Source organism: Sus scrofa, chromosome 16 (genome assembly GCF_000003025.6).
Source record: "Sus scrofa isolate TJ Tabasco breed Duroc chromosome 16, Sscrofa11.1, whole genome shotgun sequence".
Lineage (NCBI taxonomy): Eukaryota > Metazoa > Chordata > Mammalia > Artiodactyla > Suidae > Sus > Sus scrofa.
The window spans coordinates 32,195,829-32,211,739 of NC_010458.4; the positions used below are offsets into that span (position 1 = coordinate 32,195,829).

The 15,911-nt window shown below is 37.8% G+C and overlaps 1 protein-coding gene across 1 annotated transcript in view; it reads left to right on the plus strand.

Annotated features, from left to right (window-relative positions):
* The window catches only part of ITGA1 (integrin subunit alpha 1), a 179,653-nt gene that overhangs the window by 65,564 nt on the left and 98,178 nt on the right, over positions 1-15,911 (plus strand). The window contains 4 exon segments of the mRNA XM_021076769.1: positions 7,202-7,314; positions 9,769-9,857; positions 9,977-10,088; positions 10,698-10,825. Of these exon segments, the coding sequence (XP_020932428.1) occupies positions 7,202-7,314; positions 9,769-9,857; positions 9,977-10,088; positions 10,698-10,825 (442 nt within the window).

The following is a 15,911-nucleotide window of genomic DNA, read 5'->3' on the forward strand; positions in this document are numbered from 1 at the left end:
GCATTAAAACTTAAAGTAATAATATCCATAGTTCATGAAACAATGTGTTTGGGCCTTTGTATTGACCCTGTGTGTTTGGGTGAATATAGTGGTTACATCCTTACTTTCTAGACAGGAACCTGGGACTCAATAGAATGAATTGCCAAAGATTTAATACAACAAGTAGGTGACAAGGCCAGGCCAGGGTGTGGAACCCCAGCCTTCTGTCTTCAACAGATTCTCTCCTATAACAACAAGGATTCTTTGGAACTTTGACCTGTGGAAATGCCTCCTCTGTCACATCACCAAGGACAGCAAGGACAGAAATGACATTCTATTTAAGCTTCCCAAAAAAAGGCTTCACAATTAAGACCTCTTAGATAATCATGAGTCTAAAATTCCCAGGTCTTCCTTATTCAAATTCATAGAGCATTTGATATATAGATGTTATTTACTTATTCAATAAATATTATTGAATGCCTGTTTTGTACCTGGCACTCTTATAAGTACCAAGGATATATAAGTGAACAGAATAGATGAAAATTCCTTCCATTGTGGAGCTTGTATTCTATTGAGGAAGGACAAATAAAAAATTAATAAATTTAATTAACATAAGTAACATATGTTATATCATATGTCAGAATGTGATAAGTGCTATGAGAAAAAATAGAGCAAGATAATGGGGCTTGAGAATGCTGAGGATTCCTGAAATTTCCTAAACTCCATGCTGATACTTTCCTAGAATCTTGTCATTTTTTACACAGTTTGGGAAGTGAGTCTTACTTAGGATTATGCAGTGGGATAGGCGTTCTTTCCAGAGCTGTATGTTTGATGTCAGAACAAACAGCTCCTAGAAAAATACACAAAATTTCTTGATGTCCTCTGTCCTGCTAATGCATCCTTTACCATGGATCCTAACTCTCCAACTCCCTGTCTCAGTCCTGGCCTACTACACTCTACCGCTTTCTGAGTTCTCAGCCCTCAGTCTTTACTTATCCAGAACACATAGCAGGCCATGGTTCCACTTGCTGTATCAGGTTACTTCCCGTTATCACCATAGTCAAGGGGCTTTCTATGGCCCTGGAGTTCAAATGCAAACTCCAGACCTTTCCTTCAAAGTTCACTGCTTGCCAATCTTGGCCTTCATGCTCCAGGTCATAGAGAAGTTTACACTGTGTTCCAATCAGCCATACTTTCCCATCTCCTTCCATTTTCAGCCCTCATGTTCCTGTTTCCACACTTTTGCCTGGGCTATCTCTCTTCCCTCCTGCCTTATAACTCATAATAACTTTGCTATTAACATGCTGTCACTTTTTATAGACTGTCCTAGATTTTCCTCAGTCATTGGTAATGTGTTCCAGTTAATTAGTACTCTCCTACACATTTATAATTTGTTCCATTCAGATGATGGAATTTTAGAATTGGAAGGGTCCTTGGAGGCCTGTCTTATATCTGCAGTAGAAACACCTTTCAAAACATCTCTGACAAGCTATAAACTACTTCATCTTAACCTGAAGACTTGCATGACTGGTCTACATATGCCTTGTCCGTTTAAATCTTCATTACTCTCCACAAGCCCACCATACTGCTACCTTTCCTCCTAAATCTCACTAGGTGACTATAACTACTATTTCCCAAGGAGAAAGTAGGGAAGGAAGGAGGGAAGGAGGAGGGGAGGAAGGAGGGAAGGAAGAAAGGAAAGAAGGGAGGGAGGGAGGGAGAAAGGCAGGAACGGAGGAAGGAGGGAAGGAAAAAAGAAGGGGCTACTGAATCAAAACTTTACTCTTCCTTCCTGTCCTGTTTCAGCTAGCTATAGCTTTGTAACAAATCACCCCAAAACTTAGTGGCTTAAAACAATAATAATTTATTATTTCTCAAGATTTTAAGGATTGGAAAAAAAGAGAAAGTAAAAATACACACATAAAAGACTTTGAGGATTGGAGTTCCCATTGTGGTTCAGCAGTAACCAACTCAGCTAGTGTCCATGAGGACTCAGGTTTGAACCCTGACCTCACTCAGTGGGTTAAGGATCTGGTGTTTCCATGAGCTGTGGTGTAGGTTGCAGATGTGGTACATGGCTGTGACTGTTGTATAGGCTGGCAGCTACAGCTCTCATTTGACCCCTAGCCCGGGAACTTCCATATGCCACAGGTGCAGCCCTAAAAAGACAAGACAAAAAAATTTTTTGAGGCTTGAATAGATGTTTCCCTGATGCCTGAAGAACTGTATGAATGCTCATTTGTTCAGCTGCAGTCATCTGGTACCTCATTTAGGGCCAGAGGGTCCATGATGGATTAACTTGTGTCTGGCAGTTTATGCTATCTGCTCGAGCATTGCTTCTCTTCCACATGGGCTCTCATCCTCCCTTAGACTGGACTGGGCTTCTTCACAGCACAGCGGTCTCGAATTTACAAAAAAGATGAAATGGATCTACCATCCTTTTAAGGCCTAGCCTCAGAAGTCAGTGTCATATCTGCTACATTCTATTTATCAAGCAAATCTCAGTTTCACAGGAGGAAAAATAGATTTTGCATCTGTGAAAGATGGTGAGGGGCAATGCCCCATCTCGAAGGTGCACAAAGTTCCAAACCATATACCACACTGACAGACCTCTGGATTCTGGACCATCTGGAGCCCTGCCTAGGGAATCAGTGGCCTTTCCTCCTTTCAAAGACAAAAGTGCCCTTCTGGACCCACCCCTTCTACATGCACAGGGACTCAACTTTCTTTCCTGTGATATCAGCCTTTCTCTTGTTGTTACTGGTTCTTCTTAACCATTATTTTACCATATCCAGGTTCCCTCCATAATAAATTTAAACTCATCTCAAACTTTTAATGGTTTGCTTGAAAAAAAAAAAAAAAAGAAGAATCCACACTTATTAGCATGGCCCGTATCCCTCATTTTTAGCCAAGTTACTTAAAATGAAGTCTGCTCAACACTCACAGCTCCCATTCCTTTTTTTTTTTTTTCTTTGTCTTTTTCTTTTGTCTTTTCAAGGCCATACCCATGGCATATGGAGGTTCCCAGGCCAGGGGTCTAATCGGAGCAGTAGCCACCGGCCTACGCCACAGCCACAGCAGCGCAGGATCCGAGCCACGTCTGCGACCCATACCACAGCTCATGGCAATACTGGATCCTTAACCCACTGAGCGAGGCCAGGGATTGAACCTGCAACCTCATGGTTCCCAGTTGGATTTGTTAACCACTGAGCCATGACAGGAACTCCCATGGCTCCCATTCTTTTTTTTTTGTTGTTGTTGTTGTTGTTGTTGGTTGTTATTTCTTGGGCCGCTCCCGCGGCATATGGAGGTTCCCAGGCTAGGGGTCCAATCGGAGCTGTAGCCCCCGGCCTACGCCAGAGCCACAGCAACGCAGATCCGAGCCGCACCTGCAACCTACACCACAGCTCATGGCAACGCCGGATCGTTAACCCACTGAGCAAGGGCAGGGACCGAACCCGCACCTCATGGTTCCTAGTCTGATTCGTTAACCACTGCGCCACGACGGGAACTCCCTCCCATTCTTGATATTCTTTCCTTCTTTGGCTTCCATGATGTCACTGTTTTCTGATTCTCCCTTTCCCTCTCTGATCACTCCCACCAATTTCCTTCCTTCCCTCATTAAAATCTCATGTTATTTTCTCCTAAATGTCAGTCTTCAGCTGTCTTGGTCTGTACTCTCTGGAGTTGGTAGTATTTCCTCTTGGGGCCTCAACCATACTCATAGCATGCTCATACACACTCCATGTATTCTCTCAGATGTTCCCCAGCAAGACGGGACCCAGATGCCTACAGAAGTGACCCTTATCCATGCACTCTTGATTGGCCTTTCTTCCTTCCCTCTATCATTTCCCCCACCTCCACATTTGTGAGTACTCGAAATTGCCTCCCCAGTATATATCTGTAGCAGTCTGCTTTGGGGGGAACCCAAATTAAGACAGCTTATATTATAAATGTTTCTATAATTGGTTATCCTTCACCCTCTGCTTTCTTAATTCAGATCCTCCTTTCTCATAATAAAGTAATAAAAATTACTTTAGGAGCTCCTATCTTCCTTCTGAGTCTAATTAACCCCTTTTTGCAATTTATTCATGACACTACAAGTAAAAAAAAAAGAAACTTTAGAAGTCAAAGAATTGATCATTTCACATACTTTTTAAAAGCTTCAAGAGTTCCCAACTCTCCCCTGCATATAATAAATGCAAAGGTTTTTTTGTTTGTTTTTTGGTCTTTTCTCTCTTTTCAGGGCTGCACCTGTGGCACATGGAGGTTCCCAGGCTAAGAGTCTAATCAGAGCTGTAGCTGCTGGCCTACGCCACAGCCACAGCAACGCCAGATCCGAGCCGGGTCTGTGACCTACACCACAGCTCATGGCAATGCTGGATCCTCAACCCAGTGAGCAAGGCCAGGGATTGAACCCGCAACCTCATGGTTCCTAGTCGGATTCGTTAACCACTGAGCCACGACGGGAACTCCATAAATGCAAGGTTTTTAATGTACACTTTGAGAACATATGCGATCTGAATCCTATTTACCTCTCCAGGCTCAGATTCCACTCTAGCTACACTGAATTCCTTGAATTTATCAAAAGAGTGGTGTGTGTCTCTTCTTGCTCCTAAGACTTTGCTAAAGTTGCACCAAATTCAGACCTGCTCAGAACTGCAATAGTACATTTGTATTTTTGCTTCTCCCCTAAGTCCGAAGCAACCTAAAAAATTGTGTTCTATACATTAATGCCAGGACCTGGCATTAGTGCTGAGCATGTAGGAAGTTCTCAATATACATTAATCAGTCTATGTAGTCTCAACTTAAATAGTCCATAACACAGTCACTACCTTTTTCCAAATGGTTTTTACTGTCAAACTAGTTTAATCAATCACATTATCAAAGGTTTTGAAAATATTATGGGAAAAAACCTAGAGCCTAACCATAACTTCTTTAGTATCATTTGTTTTTTGGTGTTTTGGTGTCTTACATAGATACAGTGGTTCCATCATCTTCAAATATATATAATAATAAAAAGAACCAACGCTTGGATGGCACATGTTATGAGCCAAGTACTGTTTTAAGCATTGTATATACATTAATACATTTAATGTTCATGATCATGTCTGGTAGCTACTCTTATTATTTCCATTTTATAGACGAACTAAAGCATAGAGGATGATTGCCTTGACCTAAACTATACAGCAAATAAAGGGTAAAACCATGATTTGAACTCATGAAGTCTGGCACCCAAATTCATGCTATATTTTATGTAGAAGATTAAATTATTTAGGACATGGAAAGCACTTAGAATAGTGTCCTGCACATGGTATAAATTCAATAAATTTTGGCTATTATTATCTTTGATATTATAATAAATACATTGGATATAATTTGATATCTTTTGCTTTAAATTGGCATAGGTTTTGAATAAATTAGGTAGGTTTTTACTTTAAATTAGGTCATAAATAATTTTTAATCCTACTATGCAATCTTATTAACTATTGTTTTTTATGACTGTGCAATATTCTATAGAATGACCCTACAGTAATTAATTAGTTTTTCTGTTGATTACATTTCTTTTAATCTTTCATTATTATATATACCACTATAAGCATTATCTTTATGCATTAAGCTTTTTTCTCTTAATTTAGATCATTTTTTAGAATAGATTCCCAGAAGTAAGAATTATGCATTGAAGAGTTTGAATATTTTTCTGGTTATTTATGTAAGTCAGAAATGGCTTTGCAAAGGCACTATATCACAACTGTTTTAGGGAGTCTGTTCAACAATTTAGTATTTGCAATTGTTATAGTACTTATTTCCATTAATACTACTTTTACCCAAAGGACTTACACAAAATAAATCCCATCCCTTTTCAATATGACAATCTTTAAAGTTTTGAAAAGTTTAAAAAGTCATGCTCAATCCACTTGTACTCCTTTACAAACTTTCACCTCTTCTTCAGACTTTTTTTTTCCTCCAAACTAAACATCCCCAACTTCCTTTGAGCATCTCTGGTCTGACAAAATTACCAGGCTTTTAACTATCTGAGTCAGAGCCTCCTAAATACATTCCATTGTGCCTATGTTCCTCCTAATTTGGAGATTCCAGACATGGCCTGACAGTGCAGTGCACAGAGGGGCTATCACTTTCCTTGACCAGGGCATTTATTTCTAGCAATACAGCCTAAGGTCACATTAGCATTTTTGGCACTAAAATACCCTGTTGGTTCATGTTTTCTTGCTGTCTACTAAATCCTCTGTGACTTTTTCACACGAATGTCTATTAAGTCAATTTTCCCACATTCGGCATTGATGTAGATAATAGTACAGAGTTAAGTGAAGTTATTTACATAGGTTCTTATTAAACTCTCCTAGGTTAAGTTTTTTGTCCCAGAATGTTAAGACACTTATGAATGCCAAATAGGTATATTTATTTACCTGATGAGTACCTTTATACTTTCTGTATATTCACTTAAGTCATTAACAAAGATATAGCCTCAGTCAATTCTAAGTGCAGTCTTACAGTACATACTTAGAGTCCTTTGGTTGCTGGTAATCAGTGCCTTTCGATATAACTGTTTAGCCAGCAATGAATCAAGTACCTTAACCCTCAACCACATTCACCAATCCTATTCCTGAAGATATCACAGGAGACCTTGTTAAAGGCTTGCTAGCGCTAAAATAAATCATGATTATATTTTCCTATTAATTATTGTTAGAGTGATTTCATAATTCTACCTAAAAATACAATAAGTGGCTTTACCCTGAGTCTCATAACTATCCTTATTTTCTAAGTACTTACAAACTAGCATGTACGAATATTAAATCTTATGATTTAATGTTTATATTTCCTAACCTCCCTAGGAAATTATCAGTTCCTCAAGGGAAAAAGTCATTTATACTTCCATGTGTGTTTTACAAACGAACACAGTTACAGTCTTAACTAGTAATTGTTGAGTTCAGTCCCTAAATTTAAAAATACGTTAAAGTTAACACGTAACACAAGAAAATAAAATATTCTCAAGCTTCCTCCCTTATATTTTATTATTTAAATCCGTCTTCAACTTGAAGACCCTCTGTTTATTTTGGATAACGTTAATTACTAACTGATGGTGACTATCTAATTATGTTAATGGGAACCACTGTCAATTGTCTTAGAACTAGTAACACAGTAACTAAAATAACATGTTTCTCATTATTCAAAAATGTTAATCGAGTTATTTAACTTCCAGGGTGCTTATTGGTTCTCCTTTAGTTGGCCAACCCAAGAACAGAACTGGAGATGTTTATAAGTGTCCAGTTGGGAGAGGTGAATCATTACCTTGCATAAAGTTGGATCTACCAGGTATGTAAAATCAAAATGTTAAAAGTCTGATCCTAAATTATGCCCAGTACTCTCACTAAAAGTAATTTTCAACCAACTCAAGAAAATATTAGAAGTAATCTATAAACATTCTTTTCCGTTTTTATCATCCAAACTCACCTAAAATGACATTTTGATTCCTTCTGCCCTTCACTTGCTTTAGAAATTCATTTTAGACTATCCATAGATTTAGGTCTTACTGGTTTTGTAACCTGTAACTGTCTCTGTTGTTCAGAATCCTTTGTGGAACCAGTGGTAACATAAAAGAATGTTTCTAAATAAACGTATCACATTTCCTCCACAAATTCAACTCAGTGCTTTTTTTAAAAAAAGAAAATGGCACAAGAGGAATTGTAGTAGAGCAATTTAATTTTTAAAAAGAGAATAATAGCACAGGTAAATTTATATTGAAATATGAATATTTGATAGAAATACCACCATAGTTAGAACATGACTAGAAAATGCCTACCAGAACTATCCAGGAATTACAACCCTATCAGTGTTCTACATAATATTAAGTACCATGAAAATGACTCATCCTCTGGAGGTTTGTTTAAGGTACTGTGTTTTTCAGTTCTTCTTTTTTTCAATGTATTACTTGTTTATTATGAGCATTTTTTCTTTATACTCAAGAGCATAGCTAAAATACCTACTTTAATACCCTCGCCTGATAATTTCAACATCTGGAATATCTCAACATCTCTTTCCATTTATTACCTTTCTCTTGAAGTTGGATTACATTTTCCTGATTCTTCTTGTGTCTAGTAATTTTGGGTTGTAGCCTGGATTAAACTTTTGAGTTAGAAGCATAGAGATTTTAGTTCTGTTATGTGACTTTGAAAAGTCTTAACTTTTTGTTTTAGCAGGCAGTTTACTTGGCTGAACTCAATTTCCAGACTGCAGTGGGAAGCAGTTAAAATCACTGCTGAATTCTAATTTTTCACTGGGCTGTATGACATTGACCCTGCACATGTACAGTTCAGGTCATTCGGATATTTGGAAAGGATATATCTGTATATATTCAAACTCTCCTTTTGTGGTTCTACTTCCCAAGGTCCTCAGCAATGCTGTCATTGCCCCATTCTAGTCCTCTGTTTCTTCTAGACAGGATGACTGTGGGTTCTAGTTGAGGCTTAGCCACTGACTCAATCCTTCCCTTAGGGGAAGACAAACAAACACAAAAACAGGAAACTCATCCAGTGCTAATCTGTTTTTACACTTATAGGTTCCCTTCCAGTTTCTCTCTGCTTTGAGTTGCTTTCCAGTGCCTTTGGATGGTTGTTTCATACATATATTTTTTTTTTACCATTTTTCTAGAGTTTATAGTTGTTATCTGCAAAAGAACTGTTGTGATAGGAGCTACTCCTCATTACCGGAAACTGGAGTAGAGTTTTACAATTAGCATGAAGATTTCGGCTATATCAAGAACAGAAGGGAAGTTTCTACTGTAGTTCGTAATGTCCCAGGAATGCTTATCCTGAGTCAATCCTAGTATAAAAAACTCTAATCCAGATTATTCAAGACTAGTTCAAAGCAAACCAGACTGAATTCAGAGACAAAGACCAATGCTTAGATTAGGAGGTCATTGTGGCCATTCAGGAATCTATGCTTCCTTCCCCACTTTAAATGTACATGTAATCTTAATGTAAGAAAAAAAATTCTAGGTGTGAAGAGTTAGACAAATCTTTCTTGAACTCGAGTTTTGCCACTTTCAAATATTTTAGCTCTCTGCTAAGCAGGGCTTAGAAGCTTTTGCTTTTCCTGTTCAATCTTTTTATTTTACTTTTTTAATATGAGCAAGTGGAATTTCTTTTTGCCATGTTGGCATTCTTTAGGGGCCAATATTCTTATCTGTACTGGCAAATGTAGTCCTTCATGGTGTTTTTTTAATCCAAACTTCCCAACCACCACTCTAATCTTGCTCCAGTTTTCTTTCTAACCCTTATGATAGATATCCCTATGGTGGTGAAATTAACCATCCAAAATCTTGCATTTAATATTTCTTTTCTGGTCTTCTACCCATTTTCCTCATTGCCAGAATTATTCTTTTTGTCATCGGTCATTTATAATATGTGTAATAACATGTAAGGTAAGTGTGTATTTATCTCCTATAGCATTAGGAGATAAATATTTTATCTATTTTAATTAACAAATGTGTGAAAGGCTATCCCATGTTCTTCTTGCCCTGATAGTAAAGCATTCTTTTACAATTCAGCAAACCTATTTGAGTCAGTGATCTAGACAAAGCTACTGAAACAAAAGGCAGGTTTTCAGCCTCATCTTATTTATTATTTTCTTTAATAATACTTCAAAACTATTTAGCTGAACTAAAAGAAGAATGTGCAAAAGTATGAGCAAAGCAAACAGAATGTTTTAATGAGAGGACACTTAATTTGACTTTGTTATTCACCCTCATAAAATTTGTTTTATTTTTAGTTACTACATCAATTCCCAATGTCACAGAAGTAAAGGAGAACATGACATTTGGATCAACTTTAGTCACCAACCCAAAAGGAGGGTTTCTGGTAAGAAGAGGAAGAGTAAAAATAGTTAATGAACAAATAGTTCTGTGACTATGTATCTTTATAAAGTATGTTAGATAATTTTTAATCTCACGGTTTTAATTTTTTTAATTTTTGAAAAGGCATGTGGGCCCTTATATGCCTACAGATGTGGACACTTGCATTACACAACTGGAATCTGTTCTGATGTCAGCCCTACATTTCAAGTCCTGAACTCAATTGCTCCAGTACAAGGTACAGATTTTATGCAATGTCCTTCCAGTGTTTGAAAAGTGTAAGCATTGTATGAGACATATGTATACACAGGAGCATACCAAAAAGCTTGAAGTATTTTCTCAGCTACCAGCATTACCAATTTAGGTAAATGTTTGCTTTGCCAATATATAACCAAACCTCACTGCTATCCTTGGAATTGATACTAGTGTAAATAACCTTTACAGAGTCATGTTTAAACATCATAGCTAAAGCTGTCACGTTGTTTTTATTTAAAGGATGAGTTTCTTTGAGGAAAGTAAACTCATTTGAAATACACACAGAATGAGAACTGCACAGAAAATTCATACTGAAAAAATTTCTGAAGATAACTCATACAATGTTAATTAAAATTAAGTAGAGATGGGTTTTACTTCGTATGAATCCCAAAACAGTTGTTAGAGAATGCAATATTTCTTATCACCTTTACTTTTAATTTAAAAAAATACTTTTTTATGATTTTAAAAGTAATTTGTCCAATTTGTAGAACATCAGTTCATCTTTTAAAATGAGATTTTCCAGCCATGAAAACATTTCATATACCTCTAAAGATAGGCTCCAAGTTTGCACAATTGACTCTTTTTCTTGCAGAATGTAGCACTCAGCTGGACATAGTCATAGTGCTGGATGGTTCCAACAGTATCTACCCCTGGGAAAGTGTTACCGCTTTTTTAAATGACCTCCTTAAAAGAATGGATATTGGTCCTAAACAGACACAGGTAAGTAACTTTATGCTTGGATTTGTGTTGTCCTAAAGATGCAAATGCATGGATTTTTAATAAGACAAAATCTTCTGAAAACGTATTCATCAATAAAGCTAAAATTCACAATGAACTTTATATTCCATACCCCTGTTCTTATTCCTGGTGAAAGACATATTATTGGCAGATTACCTTATTTTCTAAACAGAAAATTCTATGAAAGTTGCCATTTTCAGTACTCTCAGAAAATAAGAAAATATTCCCTATAGATCTCTATAAAATCATAATTTAATTCTTAATTATAAAGTACCCATAGCTACCTTTGTTAATATCAGAGCATGATTTCAGAATTTGTAGACATCCCAAAGAATCTACCAAATTATAGTGTATTTTTTTCTCTTATTGTACAAATAAATTCGGAATTGACCACGGAATATTGCTTAAAATCTATTTTTCCTTATATTTTATAATTTCTTTGCTTAAGTAAAAAGCGAATGCTCCAGGCTTTAGCTGTAGTAAATTGAGTAATTTGTTTTTTTTTTTTTTTTTCCTCCACACAAGTCTCTGTTTCTAAACATATCCCTCTTTATTGCCACTAAATGACATGGAACTTCTCACTTAGCTCTTCCTGTTTAGACATTGAGTTTGGGTTTAATCAGCTAATGTTCATTAAAATCATATGGCTGAAGACTTAAGATATAGACGAAAGGCCATAGATAAAAGGCAAATTAAGTGTCAGGTGAGGTCAGTGCATTGAGGTCAGGAATTAGCACTAGAGTCAGGATCAAAGTGGTTGTGCCGAGTCCGGGGTCTTCAGGAGAGCTCACAAGGTGTTAGGGCTGCATGTGCTCCGGTGCGCTTTCCTTTCTCTTTGAGAGCTCTGTTATTGAAAAATTTCCACGGCACTGCAAAAGTTGTCTGATCACAGTCATGTTTGTCACACCTACATTAAGATTGGGAGACAGACACACATATATACACATATGTGTTGGATGTGTACATTTACCTATGTATATACATACTATACATATATGTATCTGTGTGTGTATTTTTTCATGTTTTTTGCATCTGTATATATACGTATATATTTTTTTTGTTTTGTTTTGGGTTTTTTTTTTTTTTTTTTTTTTTTTTTTGTCTTTTAGGGCTGCACCAGCGGCATATGGAGGTTCCCAGGCTAAGGATCGAATCGGTGCTGTAGCTGCTGGCCTACACTGGATCCAAGCCATGTCTTCGACCTACACCACAGCTCACGGCAACAGCAGATTCTTAACCCACTAAGTGAGGCCAGGGATCAACCGGCCTCCTCATGGATGCTAATTGGGTCCGTTAACCACTGAGCCATGATGGGAACTCCTGTATCTGTATATATATTTTTAATTTTATATTTGTTTTAAATACATACTATATAATTTTATTCTATATCATTTATATAATATATATTTTATTATATATATATTTAGTTATCATACATTTTCCCAGAAGGATGGTAGTTGAAGATAGCAAAGTAGATCTCAGTGTGAAACTTCATATGGCTCTATTCCAAGGCTGAATAGATCTCGTTAGGTGAGGGGTGAGGTTATGTATATACTACTGGACGATAGAGAACCTCTTGAAATCAGAGTAAAATTATAAGAAAATAGACTTCCATATCAAAAAATGTAAATTCTGCTGGATGCAAGCTTCTTATCTACAGCTGACCTTCCCACGAGAATTACCAGAGGTTTGGAGAGCATATTATCTCTCCTCTTTCAACAGGGCATCAGGTGGCCTTCATCCTTTAAAAATCACTTAGAACTGTGACTTGCTCTTCCTTCTGGTTACATGTTCCAACGGCCTCCTTTTTTTTCCTTTCTGAAGACATCTCTCCCTTCTTCCTTTCCTCTTTTCCACTATCTTTTCTCTCCTGGGTCAATAAGATTTCATAGAGCCATACAATTAGAGCTGGAAGGGATCTTAGACGTCATTTAGCCCCAGTTGTCAATTGATGGAGGGAACGTAAGAGACTAAGTGACTTGTTCAAGGTTCCTTGCTGGTTGATGACAAATCCAAACACATGGCTCTCCAGCAGCCATCTTTGCTTTCTGAGACCTCTACTCCTAGAGAAGTTTCAGAGCTAGTCCCATCTGATGCTCCTAAACAGTGGTCTCTAGGCTTTTGTGCCTGGTCCTCCTTACCCCACCTGCTAGCTGGAAGCAGGCCAGGACCCTTGGTGCCCCATTACCTACACTGACATACTGAAACCAAACTGCTGACCACAGCTCTCCCCTCTCTCAGCACATTCCCCATGGTGAACCTTCTACCTGTTTAGCCACCCCATTGGACCTTTTTATCCAGTCCTTTCTTTCCAAAACTAATGACACTCTTGAAATATTTTTTAAATTGTAAATTTTTTTAGTCATCTGAATATTTGATTTTACTTTTAAATTTATTTTACTGTAAAAAATTTCATTTATTTGTAGTGATTTGTGGAAATTAGTGCAGCTGTGACATGTTGGAGTTTTCTCTACAACTTCAGGAAGGAAATCTACAAGGACATTTTAGAGTAATAATCACTGCTTCCCTGGTCATCTGTGCCAGTTTTGTAAAGAAATAGCTAACAGTCCATTGCTTATATGCTCGACCCATTCTGCTGCAATTTTGATGTTTCCATCTATTAGAAGTATAATTAATTTTACATTTCAATTGGGAGAGTCCCAATAGAGGAGCTATTCTGTCTAACACCAGTGGAATTCCAGCCTTCCCTAGTGAGCTTCATGGAGTTCTGTGTCTGTCTTAGAGGGAACAGTGACTCTATTCAGAAGAATGGGGCCCAGCCCTGGGGTCTAGATGCTACTAGTCATGGGAGGGACACAGATTTACTCTGAGAAGAGTCAGGTCACATTTCCTGGGCTCCAAGACACCATTCCACGGGGAGGAAGATTTAAGAATGCAGCCCTGTGCACTTAGTCATTTGTAGCATCTGCTGACTTCCCCCGAGGGAACCCTGCTTCTTGCAGAGAGAGGAGCTGCTTAGATTGCTGAATTTTTGTCACATTTTTGCTTGTATCATTCATTGAGGAGCTTAGCCAGACTCATTCATTCATTTATTCAGATGTTTTACCTGAGGGTTTACTATGTACCAGGCTCTGTGCAAGGGCTTGAATAGTCGAGGAGAATAAGACAGATGCAGCCACTGCCCTCATGGAGCTTCTGCATAATCCAGTGTTTCTCCAAATGTGGCATGTGGAATTCCTGCTTCTGAATCCCATAGCTGGCGCTTGGACTGGTACTGCCTGACTGTTAACGATCCCTGAACGTGTGTAGTTGCAGAGGCTCGGATCTGCGTGAGGCTGGCTAGAGGAGCCCTGTATTTTGAAGGCAAAAACAAACAACCCACATGATTCTTAAATAGGTTAAATCTTGAAAAACAATGAACTAAAGCATTATTATGTTGGTATGTGTGTGGTCTGTGTCTGTATGTTTGTGCTTGTTGCATCCTCCAGATTACGGAACTTCAAAGTTAAATCTTTTGTATCATCTTTTTATCCTTGTCGGTGGCCAGCCCAGTGCTTTGCTGTGACATAATGGGCCTTTAATGAGCACCTGTTGAATAAGTGCATATATCATAATGAGTGCACGTTCATGTTTTTCTCTGATAGGTGGACATTTAATGAGAATTTTTCCGTAACTGACATTTTAATATTCTTTTGAGTATGTTATTTGTATGTTAGGCTTTAGTGTTTATCCTTGAGCAATTTCTAATCTTTTTCTATTTTGGCTTAAGTTGTCTTAATGACTGGTTTCCCAAGTAATTCGCTCAACAAAAGGAATTGAGAAGGATATTTACTAAGCCATCACTTTTGCCAAACTGTGTTTAATAGGGGTTTAGGCATAGCACATTTTAAATGCCCTTTAAAGTTCGATCTTCCGTCAGTGGCATCAGAAGATAAATTCATTCATATAAATTTGGAAAGCCAATTTCACTTCAAAGAAATATGTACTAAAATGTATGCTTTTCTTTCAGGTGGTCTTACAGTAATTCTCTCTGAAAAACACACAATTTGCTTTAACATTTATTTTTTTCCTAATTGGTCGCTAACATTATTTAAATACAGAGTTGTTGTTGGTTTTTTTATTTGTTTGTTTTTGATTTGGTCCTTCGTTTTTTGTTTGTTTTCCATTGAAACACCCAATCCTGCCCTAAGATTGGTGAAACTAGCTCCTGGAATTTTTCCTCCCTGTACTATCCTCCCTACTTCTCCATTCTGAAAGGGACAGGTATAAAAATGAATTTCAAGAGATACTACCCAGAAGAAGTTGCAAAGATGGAAAGTTAAGAGCTTGATAGAGAACTCTCAGACTCCTCACCCATATCAAGGATATAAAAGCATAAAGAATGGAGTTGATAGAATTTGCGAAGAGGATTTCTTTGTAGAAAGAGTCTAGTGAGAAAGGCTTCAATGGGATCATACAGTGAACTTGGAATGTGTCTCCTAAAGTTGGGACACACAGTTGACGAGGGCTTGACTCCTGCCTGAAATATCTAAAGGGTGAGCTAGCTGACCAGATGCTGACAGGCGAGTCAAGGCACTGGAATAGCCTTACATCCAGAGTTGTCAGTACGAAGAATGTATGTGGATCATCATGGAGTCATGTGAGGTCCTGTCCACAGTATCTCCTGGAAATTAGTGGAAGCCTCTGCACAGAAAAGCTGAAGACATACCTGATTCTTAGGGACCACAGTAGTGAGATGCATTCTAGCAAGGATGCAGGTGAAAGGAGATTCCCAAAGAGCCCACCAGAAAGCTAACACCTGTTAGCACCTAATCCATCTTAGAATAGCACCAGTCAAGCAAGAATTCCTATGCCCTTCATTTATCATCCCTCTCTCTGTTCCCAGAATGTCAGAAATTATAGTTAGCAGTCTGAGGGTAGATGAGTAGAGAAGCAAAATATAGCCAGTCGCACCCCTTCCTTAGCTATATGCTACTCACCTCCATAAGCTTTAGTAGGGGGAGGAAAGAAGACAACTATAAATCAGCTTTGATGCTTTGTCTTGTTGATTCTATTTTAATTTAGGTTGAACCATATGAAACTGTTGCTCTTTGGTCATTTTTAGACC